At 55.6% G+C, this 12,511-nt stretch overlaps 1 protein-coding gene across 7 annotated transcripts in view; it reads left to right on the top strand.

Annotated features, from left to right (window-relative positions):
- IL4I1 (interleukin 4 induced 1) overlaps positions 1–12,511 on the top strand; it is a 39,660-nt gene that overhangs the window by 25,497 nt on the left and 1,652 nt on the right. For 2 of the 7 annotated variants that reach the window (XM_054672633.1, XM_016936627.2), the window contains 5 exons: positions 2,113–2,280; positions 7,866–8,104; positions 8,740–8,852; positions 9,452–9,653; positions 12,344–12,412. In XM_054672633.1, the coding sequence (XP_054528608.1) occupies positions 2,202–2,280; positions 7,866–8,104; positions 8,740–8,852; positions 9,452–9,653; positions 12,344–12,412 (702 nt within the window). In that variant the 5' untranslated portion in view covers positions 2,113–2,201. Of the gene's footprint in view, positions 1–2,054; positions 2,281–6,933; positions 7,068–7,546; positions 7,771–7,865; positions 8,105–8,739; positions 8,853–9,451; positions 9,654–12,343; positions 12,413–12,511 lie in introns of those variants that run through there. The other 5 variants (XM_054672634.1, XM_016936628.2, XM_016936629.4 and 2 more) reach the window with 4 other exon arrangements.

Below are 12,511 nucleotides of genomic sequence, written 5' to 3'. Positions count from 1 at the left end.
TGCAGTGAGCCGAGATCGTACCACTGCACTCCAGCCTGGGTAACAAAAGTGAGACCCTGTCTCAAAAAAAAAAAAAAAAAAAAAAAAAAACCCAGCACATATAATAGTATAATATGTAGTCAAACCATGAGGGAATGATGACTTTTTATTCATTTTAGTAAAAACTAATCATCAATACAATTTATTTTTTAGTAATGAGTGGCTTGCAAAGCAAAACCCGAAACTCCTGAAAATGTAAATCAGCTCTTATGACCTGGTATGACTCAGCTTCAGCACACCACTGCTCCCAAGTTTTCAGTAAACCCCAAAAATGTCAGGGTGCTTTAAAAATCTGCCCCTCAGACTCAGGGCAGCGGCTCTCCACAGAACCTCCCAGGGAGCAAAGCCCTCACGCTCGGAAGCGAGGTCTGCTTCTTGCGCAGCAGCCAGCCCCCCAGCCAGGTTTCAGTGACCCCGGCTGTTCCCCTGCCTGTCCCACAGGACCACACCCTTGGCTTCTGCACACCAGGGCCCTGGTGACTTCAAACACAGTGACCCACATGGGCGCCCTTGTCCCATCTCCCCTCCAGACCCCATCAGGTTGAACCCTCTCAGATGCCAAAGATTTCCCGAGGCAAGAAGCAGACCGGGTGCGCTGCCGTGATGGGCACTAGCCTGGTGCCCTGGGGTCACCTCAGATACCCTAGTTCCCTTGAATCCACAGAACTGATAGTGACACTTACTGACCAAGACAATGTCACTCAAATGCAATATGGACTGTGATTTGCATCTTGACAAACCAACCGTTTTTTGTTTTGTTGTTTTTTTTTTTTCAGAGAGTCCTGCTCTGTTGCTCAGGCTGGCGTGCAGTGGTGTGATCTCGGCTCACTGCAATCTCTGCCTCCCGGGTTCAAGCGATTCTCCTGCCTCAGCCTCCTGAGTAGCTGGGACTACAGGCGTGCACCACCACACCCAGCTAATTTTCGTATTTTTAGTAGAGACAGGGTTTTACCATGTTGGCCAGGATGGTCTTGATCTCCTGACCTTGTGATCCACCTGTCTCGGCCTCCCAGAGTGCTGGGATTACAGGCATGAGCCACCACACCTGGCCTTTTTTTTTTTTTTGAGATGGAGTCCCGCTCTGTCGCCTAGGCTGGAGTGGCATGATCTCAACTCATAGCGACCGCTGCCTCCCAGTTTCAAGTGATTCTCCTGCCTCAGCCTCCTGAGTAGCTGGGATTACAGAGGTGCCCGCCACCACGCCTGGCTAATTTTTGTATTTTTAGTAGAGATGGGGTTTCACCATGTTGCCCAGGCTGGTCTTGAGCTCCTGACCTCAGGTGATCCGCTCACCTCGGCCTCCCAAAGTACTGTGATTGCAGGTGTCAGCCACCATGCCCGGCCTAAACTGTTTTTTTGTTTTGTTTTGTTTTGTTTTTCAGTGATGAGCTATTCCAGGAAACGTGAACATTGATTTAATAATATTAAGAAATGGCTGCCATCTGGAGCTTGCAGTGAGCCGAGATCGTGCCACTGCACTCCAGCCTGGGCAACTGAGCGAGACTCCATCTCAAAAAAAAAAAAAAAAAAAAAGAAATGGCTGCCATCTTAAAATATGATAATGATATTGTAGTTTTTAAAAAGCAAAACATGGTCAGGTGCAGTGGCTCAGCCTTGTAATCCCAGCACTTTGGGAGGCCAAGATGGGAGGGATCACCTGAAGTCAGGAGTTCGAGACCAGCCCAGCCAACATGGTGAAACCCTGTCTCTACTAAAAATACAAAAATTAGCTGGGCGTGGTGGCCTGTACCTGTAATCGCAGCTCCTCGGGAGGTTGAGGCAGGAGAACCACTTGAACCCAGGAGGTGGAGGTTGCAGTGAGCTGAGATTGTGCCACTGCACTCCGGCCTGGGTGACAGAACGAGACTCAGTCCCAAAAAATCAGAAGACAATATGGTGCCTGGGACTTGCTCTAAAAGAAATCCAGTGAGGGGGCGGGGAGGGTGTGAGTGAGACAAGGGCTGTGTGAAGCCATGAATTCACCTGGGTTCATCCCCTGCTCACTCTGGTTTTAGATGTTTGAAAGTTTCCATAATAAAACACTTCTGAGAAAGGGGGACCTGCCTTTCACAGCCTCCCAGCTGCTCTGACCCCAATATCAGGAACTTGGCATCTCTGATCTAACAAGGACAAAGCCACCATCATTCACCTTGATTCCGCACATGCCCAACGATGACTTCTGTCCTGGGCTAACCATAAAGGCCATGGGTGCTGAGAGAGCCCCCCAGAGGCAGCCATGCAGTGAGTGCCCCCACCCGGGGCCCTGGGATGTTCTGGAAACAGGAAGGAGGGTTCCATGGGAAGGGGGACCCTGTCCTGGGGTCAGGCCAAAGATTGGGGGACTCACTAATTCTGTCCTCCGATCCCTGAGTCCCTTCCCCAATCTGGGCCTGGACCCCCTGACTCCCACCCAGGTCCCAGGTCATCCCCTGGGCAGGCCCTGCCCACCCAAGCCTTGGTGAAAGTTTTGTGTTTGTTTTGTTTTGTTTTGTTTTTGAGACAGAGTCTCGCTCTGTAGCCCAGGCTGGAGTGCAATGGTGCGGTCTCGGCTCACCGCAACCTCTGCCTCCCAGGCTCAAGCGATTCTCCTGCCTCAGGATCCTGAGTAGCTAGGATTACAGATGCCCGCCACCACGCCTGGCTAATTTTTTTGTATTTTTAGTAGAGACAGGGTTTCACCATGTTGGCCAGGCTGGTCTCGAACTCCTGATCTCGTGATCTGCCCGCCCACCTCGGCCTCCCAAAGTGCTATGATGACAGGAGTGAGCCACCGCGTCTGGCCAATGAAACTTTTAATACTGACCACTTAGGGTCTTTGGACAGACTCAGAGAAGAGAATGCATATATATGTAAGGCAGGGGCCCGGTCCCCAGCACATCTGTGCAGCCCTCATCAGCATCAGCTGCCCTGATGGGCCACGAGGCCCCCAGTGGGGCCAGAGCCAGGTGTCTGGCTGCTGTATAGACATGACCTAAACCTCATCGAAACCATCATTGTGGTTCTAGAAGTCAACCAAATAAGGTAGGATTTGCCCCACCAAAGACCATTATCTGGGAGGATTAACCTTATTTTCCAGAAACTCCATCAAAAAACCAGAATACCCCCAAACCAGCTGAAGTCAACAGATACTTGACTGGGCCTTTCCTCCCCTCCGCTCCCTCCACCTGCCCCACACCTCCCTCCTGTCTCCCACTCACCTATCCAAACTGCTTTTCCCTAATTCCACCCTCATCCCTAAACCTAATTTAACCTGAACACCAATCTCCTTAGTATTATCAGAAATGATTCTGGAGGCTGGGCATGGTGGCTCACACTTGTAATCCCAGCACTTTGGGAGGCCCAGGTGGGCGGATCACCTGAGGTCAGGACTTCGAGACCAGCCTGTCCAACATGGAGAAACCCCGTCTCTACTAAAAATATAAAAATTAGCTGAGCGTGATGGTGCGCGCACCTGTAATCCCAGCTACTGGGGAGGCTGAGGCAGGAGAATCACTTGAACCCAGGAGGCAGAGGCCGCAGTGAACTGAGATCACACCACTGTACTCCAGCCTGGGCGACAGAGCATTCTGGAAAGGCATCAATCCTGAACCAGCTGACTTGCGCCCTCTGCTCTTCACTGGGGGCACCTGGCCTGTCTGATGTATTGCTTCAAACTAACATTAATTGGGATTTTTTTTTCTTTAATTACAAAAGTAATACATGCTGAATGAAGATGATGTGAAATGCACGAAAAAGCTCAAAGGGGCCGGGCATAGTGGCTCATGCTTGTAATCCCAGCACTCTGGGAGGCCAAGGCAGGTAGATCACCTGAGCCCAGGAGTTTGAGACCAGGCTGGGCAACATAGCAAGGCCCCATCGCTACGAAAAAGTACAAAAATTTAGCTGTGCATGGTGGTGTGCACCTGTGGTCCCAGCTACTCGAGAGACTGAGGCTGGAGGATCGCTTAAGCCCAGGAGTTCAAGACCAGCCTGGGCAGCATAACAAAATCCCATCTCTACAAACAGCACAGAAATTAGCCAGGTGTGGCCGGGCGAGGTGGCTCACGCCTGTAATCCCAGCACTTTGGGAGGCCGAGGCGGGCAGATCACAAAGTCAGGAGATTGAGACCATCCTGGCTAACACGGTGAAATCCCATCTCTACTAAAAATACAAAAATTAGCCGGATGTGGTGGCAGGCGCCTGTAGTCCCAGCTACTCTGGAAGCTGAGGCAGGAGAATGGCGTGAACCCAGGAGGTGGAGCTTGCAGTGAGCCTAGATAGCACCACTACACTCCAGCCTGGGTGACAGAGTGAGACTCCGTCTCAATTAAAAAAAAAAAAAAAAAAAACAGGTGTGGTAGTGCACTCCTGTAGTCCCAGCTACTAGGGAGGCTGAAGTGGGAGGATTGCTTGAGCCCGGGAGGTTGAGGCTGCAGTGAGCCGAGATTGTGCCACTGTGCTCTAGCCTGAGTGACAGAGCGAAACCCCATCTCTCAAAACAACAACCACCACCACCCAGAAGTCCCCCAAGGTGAGCTGCACATATGCCTGGGGCCAGAGGAGTTTTGTGCAACAACCCTCTGTGATAAGGACAAGGGGATTGGTGCAGGGCCCCACCCACTCTGGGGACCCAAAAACTCCTGGGACATGCCCTGGGAGCCAGTTGGCTGTGGGCCTCCACCCCTTTCCATGGTTGTTTCCACTGTTTTGCGGCTGTAGGACTGAACAAGCTACTGGGCAGGGGCCGGGGACCTGGGGCCCACCCGACCTGGTGAGGAATGCCAGCACTGCCATTCCCCACTGTGGGACCCAGGCCGAGGCACAGGCGAATAAGGCCCCAATCCCGCCGCGTTCATACTTGACATGTCACTGTGAATGAAACTCTGAGACCTAGGCCAAGCCTTTTCCCCTCTCTGTGCCCCAGGGTCCTCCTGTCCCACCCTCTCGCCATCTCCAAGCCTCAGTTTCCTCAACTATCAAATGCAGGCATTGTTGTTGGTTTTTTGTTTGTTTGTTTGTTTTTGAGACGGAGTCTCACTCTGTCCCCCAGGCTGGAGTGCAGCGGTGCAATCTCGGCTCACTGCAACCTCTGCCTCCCGGGTTCAAGCGATTCTCCTGCCTCAGCGTCTCGAGTAGTTGGGATTACAGGTGTGCACCACCACGCCTGGCTAATTTTTTATATTTTTGGTAGAGACAGGGTTTCATCATTTTGGCCGGGCTGGTCTTGAACTCCTGACCTCAAGTGATCCGCCCACCTCAGCCTCCCAAAGTGCTGGGATTACAGGCGTAAGCCACTGTGCCTGGCCTCAAATGCAGGCATTGTGAGGGTTACGATGGGTGCAAAGCCCTGAGCACCAGACGGCCTCCAAGGCAGGTGATCGCCATGGGAACATTTTTGTCACTATTTTTTTCTTTTTTTTTCTTTTTTAGAGAAAGGGTTTCGCCATCTTGGCCAGGCTGGTCTCGAGCCCCTGGGCTCAAGCAATCCTCCCACCTCGGCCTCCCAAAGTGCTAGGATTACAGCAGTGAGCCTCCGCACACGGCCCTCATTACTATTTTTTATTTTTATTTTTTATTTTTTGAGATGGAGTCTGGCTCTGTCACCCAGGCTAGAGTGCAGTGGCACGATCTCAGCTCACTGCAACCTCCACCTCTTGGGTTCAAGCAATTCTCCTGTCCCAGCCTCCTGAGTAGTTGGGACTACAGGCGTATGCCACCACGCCCGGCTAATTTTTATATTTTTAGTAGAGGTGAGGTTCTGCCATGTTGGCCAGGCTGGTCTTGAACTCCTGACATCAGGTGATCCGCCTGCCTCGACCTCCCAAAGTGCTGGGATTACAGGCGTGAGCCACCCCTCTTTTGCTGACCCAAGCTCTTTCGGTCCCTGAACTGTCCAGCTCTTTGATCATTTCCCTTTGCCACGGCCTCCCGCCCCTGCATCACATGCCTTGTTACTCACATTCACCCCCCAGCCCCTCCTGGCCATAACCGCATCCCTCTTTGATTTACTGCGGGAGTTTCCCATCTTCCTTCTTGGTAATGCCCCCCAACCCCCACCCGACCCTTGCTGCAGAGAATCTGCCTCCCTCTGGTTTTTCTCCTCACGGACCCCCTGGCTCCTTCTCCCCCACCCCAAGGAAAGTCCCTGCTATTGTTTCTCCGCCCCCACCCACTCCAAGGTGCCGCCCCACTCCCTGCCCTGAGCACTGAGATGGTTCTTAAAGCAGGGATGGGTGAAGCCTGGGCGCTTCCCTCTGCCGGGTGGTCACTCACAGAACCCCTGACTGCCCCTGCGGCCACAGCAGCTGGCATTTCCAAAGGAGCAGCTTCCAGTACTACCCCAGGTTCCGGCCACAGAACTTAACCTGGATTCACTCACTTGATCCTAAAACACTGTGACGTCCCCATTTGACAGCTGTAGACGAGAGCCACAGAGGGGAGGGCGGGCTCAGAGCCCACGTCCTGACCCCGGGACCACGGCTGCCAGCCCCACTGCTACACCCATTTGACGGAGGGGGAGACTGAGGCTCTGGGTGGCAAATGGAGAGGGAAGTGGAACCATGGGGGGCCCTGCAGGACATGGCGACACCTGACGGAGAGGGACTTGGAGGGGAAAGTTGGCCTGGCCCGGGGACCTGTAGCCCCTCTGTCCCCGTGGGAATCAAGGAGGCGGAGAGAGTGCAGGGGAGGATAGAAACAAGTGGCCTGGTGATCAGGGACGGGCGCAAGCCGAAGGGGATTCCCCGTTGTTGGCACAGTTACCTGAGCATCTATTTCTGGCCTCCAAACCACCCCAGAACTATCTGGGGCAAAAGGAAGTGAATAGACTGATATTAACTTCCTCCAACCCCCTTTCTCCAACCTCAACTAGACTCTGAGCATTGGACCAGAGCAGCTCCAGGAAACCAGTTTCATTTCCCTCGGCCACTTTCCCAAAAGGAGGGGTGGGCGGGGCTCTGCCAGTTTAAGGGGAGAGAAAGGGCCACAGCAGAGACAGTGGAGGGCGGTGGAGAGGACCGCGCTGTCCTGCTGTCACCAAGAGCTGGAGGTAGTGACATGGCCAGTGGTGGGGGGACAGAGAGACAGGACCCACAGAAATAGGGACTGAGAAGCAGTCAGGAGCCGGGGAGATGAGGAAGAGGGAAAAGAGGCCGGGTGCGAGGGCTCATGCCTGGAATCCCAGCACTTTGGGAGGCCGAGGTGGGTGGATCACCTAAGGTCAGGAGTTCGAGACCAGCCTGGCCAACATGGCGAAACCCCGTCTCTACTAAAAATACAAAAATTAGCCAGGTTTGGTTATGGGTGTCTGTAATCCCAGTTACTTGGGAGGCTGAAGTGGGAGGATTGCTTGAACCTGGGAGGCAGAGGTTGCAGTGAGCCAAGATCTTACCACTGCACTCTAGCCTGGATGGCAGAGAAAGACTGTTAAAAAGAAAGAAAGAAAGAAAGAAAGAAAGAAAGGAAAGAAAGAGGGAAAAGAAGAGAAAGAGACAGGAACCCGAGAGAGCTGTGGCAGAGGTGGAGACCGGTGAGGAGGGAGGCAGGGACGGTCCAGGGGACTCTGAAGGAATGGGGTTAGGGGACACAGGTCCAGAGAGGAGGACAGTGACTGGGGGAGGGCCGGCTCGAGCAGCTGGGCAGCCCATGGGAGACAGAGTCAGGCTACAGCGGTCACAGGCCTCAGTCACAACAGCCCTCCCTTCTCCTCCACCCCAGACACCATCTCCCACCGAGAGTTATGGCCCCATTGGGTGAGTAAGCAGGGGAGGGGGCTCTGGAACAAGTGAGTAGAACCCCTCTCCCCCAACCTGCCACGACCCCGTTGACCCTGTCCTCCTCCTCCCAGCCCTGCGCCTCCTCGTCCTTGTCCCCATCCTCCTCAGCCTGGTGGCCTCCCGGGACTGGAAGGCTGAACGCAGCCAAGACCCCTTCGAGAAATGCATGCAGGATCCTGACTATGAGCAGCTGCTCAAGGTGGTGACCTGGGGGCTCAATCGGACCCTGAAGCCCCAGAGGGTGATTGTGGTTGGCGCTGGTGTGGCCGGGCTGGTGGCCGCCAAGGTGCTCAGCGATGCTGGACACAAGGTGGGAAGCACTGCTTGCAGTCTACCTAGAGTCCCTCCTGCTGCAGGCTGGAGTCCCTGGGCACAGGGACACGGCCGCGTTCCTCCTTGAGGGGGTGGAGGTGGGGATGTGGAGGGAGAGGCTATCTTTCCCCGTAGTCTGGGGGTGAGGCCCAAGCCCCCTGCTGTCACATGTCTCCACTGAGAGGCCCCAGACTTTCCTGTCCCACGTTTTTCATCCCAGAGGGAAGTCTCACTGGCTCAAAGCTCCTCTGTCCTGGGGTGGGGTGCCTGTTGGTGGAGAGGGAAACTCTACCAAGGGGATGTGTGCCCTGAGGTCTAACCACTGACCTACTCACTGAAATCCGAGAATGAGAATGGGCCAGCCCAGGGGCTTCTACACATATGGGTCATCTCCGAACTCCCCGAGCTGGGAAGTCCCTTTGCAGTCTAGCTGGCAGCCTTCCTCCTGCAGTCTGGAACTGCTCACTCAGTTCTGTTCCCCCACCTCCCATACAGAAGGGGACCCTCTCCTAGTCTGGGTCTGGGCCACTGTGGGGATGGAAGAAGGCAGGGGGCTGGCACGGGGTGGTAGAGGGCAGGGGATGGTCAGTGGGTGGAGCTGAAGGGCCCTCCTCGCCCCACGGACTCCCTCAGGTCACCATCCTGGAGGCAGATAACAGGATCGGGGGCCGCATCTTCACCTACCGGGACCAGAACACGGGCTGGATTGGGGAGCTGGGAGCCATGCGCATGCCCAGCTCTCACAGGTGACCTGGCAACCCACCCACCTGTGTGCCTAGACTCAACTAGCCCCCCAGCTCCATGCCCACACTAGAGTAGGCCCGAACTTCCACTCTGACTCCCAAACCCAGCCTCCAACCCCATCCTTCGCCTAATCCTCACCTCAGTCTTGCCTCCAGCACCAGCCCTGGGCCTCTGGCAACGCTCGGGCCACCTGGTCCAACCAGACCTCCAGCTGGCCCTGCCTGGTGCAAAAGCCAGCTCCTGTGCTGGCCCCTCCAGGCCTGCAGCTCCACCATCCCCACACCCTCAGGCACCCCAGCCCCAGGCCCCTTCTTCATCTCAAACCCCCGTCCAACCCAAACTCTGTCCCCCTTCCCAATTCTAATCTGGGCTCTATCCCACTCTTAACCCAATCCTAATCCTGGTACTGCCCTGAGGCCTCCAGCCTTGTCCCCATTTCATTCCCATCCCCCAGCATTGATTACCCCAAATCTAGCCCCACCCCCAGCCTCATGCTGGTCCCCAGCTACTCTCCCCTCCCACCCCTCTTCTCCAAGTCCCACTAGGGACCAGGCCACCCCCCCCTGGAGCCCGGCCCTCACTCACCCACTCCCTTGATCAGGATCCTCCACAAGCTCTGCCAGGGCCTGGGGCTCAACCTGACCAAGTTCACCCAGTACGACAAGAACACGTGGACGGAGGTGCACGAAGTGAAGCTGCGCAACTACGTGGTGGAGAAGGTGCCCGAGAAGCTGGGCTACGCCTTGCGCCCCCAGGAAAAGGGCCACTCGCCCGAAGACATCTACCAGATGGCTCTCAACCAGGTGGGTACCGCCTGCACCCTCCTCCCGCCCTGACTTCTCTGTCCTTCTCCTAAGCTCGCCCCGGCCCGGCTTTTCTTCTCTCTGGCATCCCTTCAGTCCCCTCCATGGGGTGGGGTGCCTGTTGGTGGAGATGGAAATTCTACCAAGGGGATGTGTGCCATGAGGTCTAACCACTGACCTACTCACTGAAATCCGAGAATGAGAATGGGCCAGCCCAGGGGCTTCTACGCATATGGGTCATCTCTCAACTCCCTTCTTTTTTTTTTTTTTTTGAGACGGAGTCTTACTCTGTCACCCAGGTTGGAGTGCAATGGCGCCATTTCAGCTCACTGCAACCTCCGCCTCCCAGGTTCAAGCAATTCTCTGCCTCAGCCTCCCGAGTAGCTGGGATTATAGGCGCTCACCACCACGCCCAGCTAACTTTTGTATTTTTAATAGAGACGGGGTTTCACCATCTTGGCCAGGCTGATCTTGGACTCCTGACCTCGTGATCCACCTGCCTCAGCCTCCCAAAGTTCTGGGATTACAGGCGTGAGCCACTGCCCCCGGCCCCAACTCCCGTCTTTAGCTTCCCCATAAACACTGCTGACCCCAAAGCTGCATCAGCTTTTGGCCTCTTCCCCTTTCACCTACACACTGTCCTGGATAACCTCCCCAGTCTCCACCTCTGGCTTAAACATAGATCCATGGGCTGATGGAGACATCTGCCTCCCGAGACCCTGATCTGTGTCCCTCCCCAGGACACTGGGCTCAGAACCTTCCCCTAAACCTGTTCCTCCTCCCAGTGCCCCCATCTCACGATGGCCCCACCATCCCGCAGCCACGGGCAGAGCCCTAGGAGCCATCCTCCTCCTGACCTCCTCCTCGCCCACCTCCCCCACCATCAGTGCCCACCCCTGCCCCCTGACGCTTGTGCCCTGCTCCCCTCTGCCCACCCCAGCTCAGGCCTCCTCCTCTGCCCTGGACCCTCCCCCAGCCTCCTCTCAAGCTGCCCAGGCTCCAGTCTCCCCAGCCTGGTACCAGAAACGTCTTCCCACACACCCAGAGTGATGCTGCTCACAGCCCCCAGTGGCTCCCCACTGCCTCCAGGACAAAGTCTGATCTTTTCAGGCTCAGCTTTGAGCCCTGACTGGCCTTCCCTTCTGCACCCCTCCAGCCTCATGCTCTTTTCTCCTCTAAGGAATTTTTGTCCTCATGGTGGTCCACATGCCCCCAGCTCTGTGTTCCTCACACCCACTATACCTGTGTGTCGCCCTCCCTTTCCAGAATGCCTTTCCCTTCCCCACACAGGAACTCCTGCTCAGCCCTCAAGAACTAGCTCCTCCAGGAAGCCTTCCCTGATACCTTTAGGGAGGAACTGGCCACACCCAACATCCCCTCCCCACCCAGGTCAGAGCCCACTTGCCCATCTCCCCTTCTAGACCAGGATGGGGGCCATGTCCAGGTCATTTCTATGCCTTGACACTGACTAGTCTGGGAGTCTGGGAGATGCGAGATGCATGAGTGAGTGAAGGGGCACTGCCTTCCCTCTGAGGTCCTGGCCAGAAGGGGGAAGCCAGGTGGACCAAGAAGAAGGCTGAAATTAGACGGGGGCAGCAAGGCTTCTGGGAGGGGGTGAGATTCGAACAAAGTGCTGAAGAACAGGCACTCGTGTGCCATGCAAAGACAGGCAGGGAAACAATAGGTGCCGGATGTGTAGGTGGGAGAGCCCTGAGGGCAGGTGGTCTGGGCACTGTACACTGTTCACAGAACCAGAGCTGCCATAAAAGACATGGACTGAGGCCAGACGCAGTGGCTCACGCCTGTAATCCCAGCAATTTGGGAGGCCGAGGCAGGCAGATCACTTGAGGTCAGGAGTTCGAGACCAGCCTGACCAACATGATGAAACCCTGTCTCTACTAAAAATGCAAAAATGAGCCAGCTGTGGTGGCAGGCGCCTGTAATCCCAGCTACTTGGGAGGCTGAGGTGGGAGAATCACTTGAACCTGGGAGGCAGAGGTTTCAGTGAGCTGAGATGGCACCACTGCACTCCAGCCTGGGCAACAGAGCGACACTCCATCTCAAAAAAAAAAAAAAAAAAAAAAAAGACATTGAGGGGCTAGCAGGGGCCTTGAACACGAGGCTGAGGGGCAAGAATTCTGTGGCTCCAGGCACTGGGGAGCTACAGGAGGGCTGTGGGCAGGGGACGGACGGTAGGTAAACTTCTCAGCCATCATGCCCTGTCAGCACTGACCAGTGGCACAGGGGACCAGCTTCTGTCCGTGGCCACAGTGATTCAGGCAACAAATAATCACTGAGCCCCCGGGAGGACACAGCACGCCTGGGACCCTCTCCCAGTCTCCTCTCCAGCTGCCCACATCCCTGCCTCCATGGAGCTCACAGTCTGGCTGGCTGGCTGAGAAATAGGCAAAATAACACCCAACCGGGATGAGCTGTGACCAGCCGGGCCAGCCGAATGAGGGGGGATGGGCGGCGTTAACAGTTCGGTAATATCGGAGGAGTAGTGGCATCTGAGTTGCCGTGGAGGGCAAGACGGAGGGCATGGTGTGGGCAAAAGCCCAGGGGCTTGAGAGTGGTGAATGGCCGGCCGTGGGCAGAACCACGAGGAGAAGCCGAGTGTGGGCTCCAGGCCCGGCCTCCACCCTGGCTGCCCGGGCAGCTCAACACCATGTCTGCTTCTTCCACAACAGGCCCTCAAAGACCTCAAGGCACTGGGCTGCAGAAAGGCGATGAAGAAGTTTGAAAGGCACACGCTCTTGGTAAGTGGGGATCTTGGTTCTGCTGAGATGCAGGGCAAAGAGAGTGACCATGAGGCCTTCCCCAGAGAGTCAGAAGGCGGGTACCTGGCACCCTAGTCC

Source organism: Pan troglodytes, chromosome 20, assembly GCF_028858775.2.
Source record: "Pan troglodytes isolate AG18354 chromosome 20, NHGRI_mPanTro3-v2.0_pri, whole genome shotgun sequence".
In the NCBI taxonomy this organism is placed as follows: Eukaryota; Metazoa; Chordata; class Mammalia; order Primates; family Hominidae; genus Pan; species Pan troglodytes.
The sequence above is the reverse complement of the archived record's forward strand: the minus strand, read 5'-3'. Positions and strand labels throughout refer to the sequence as shown.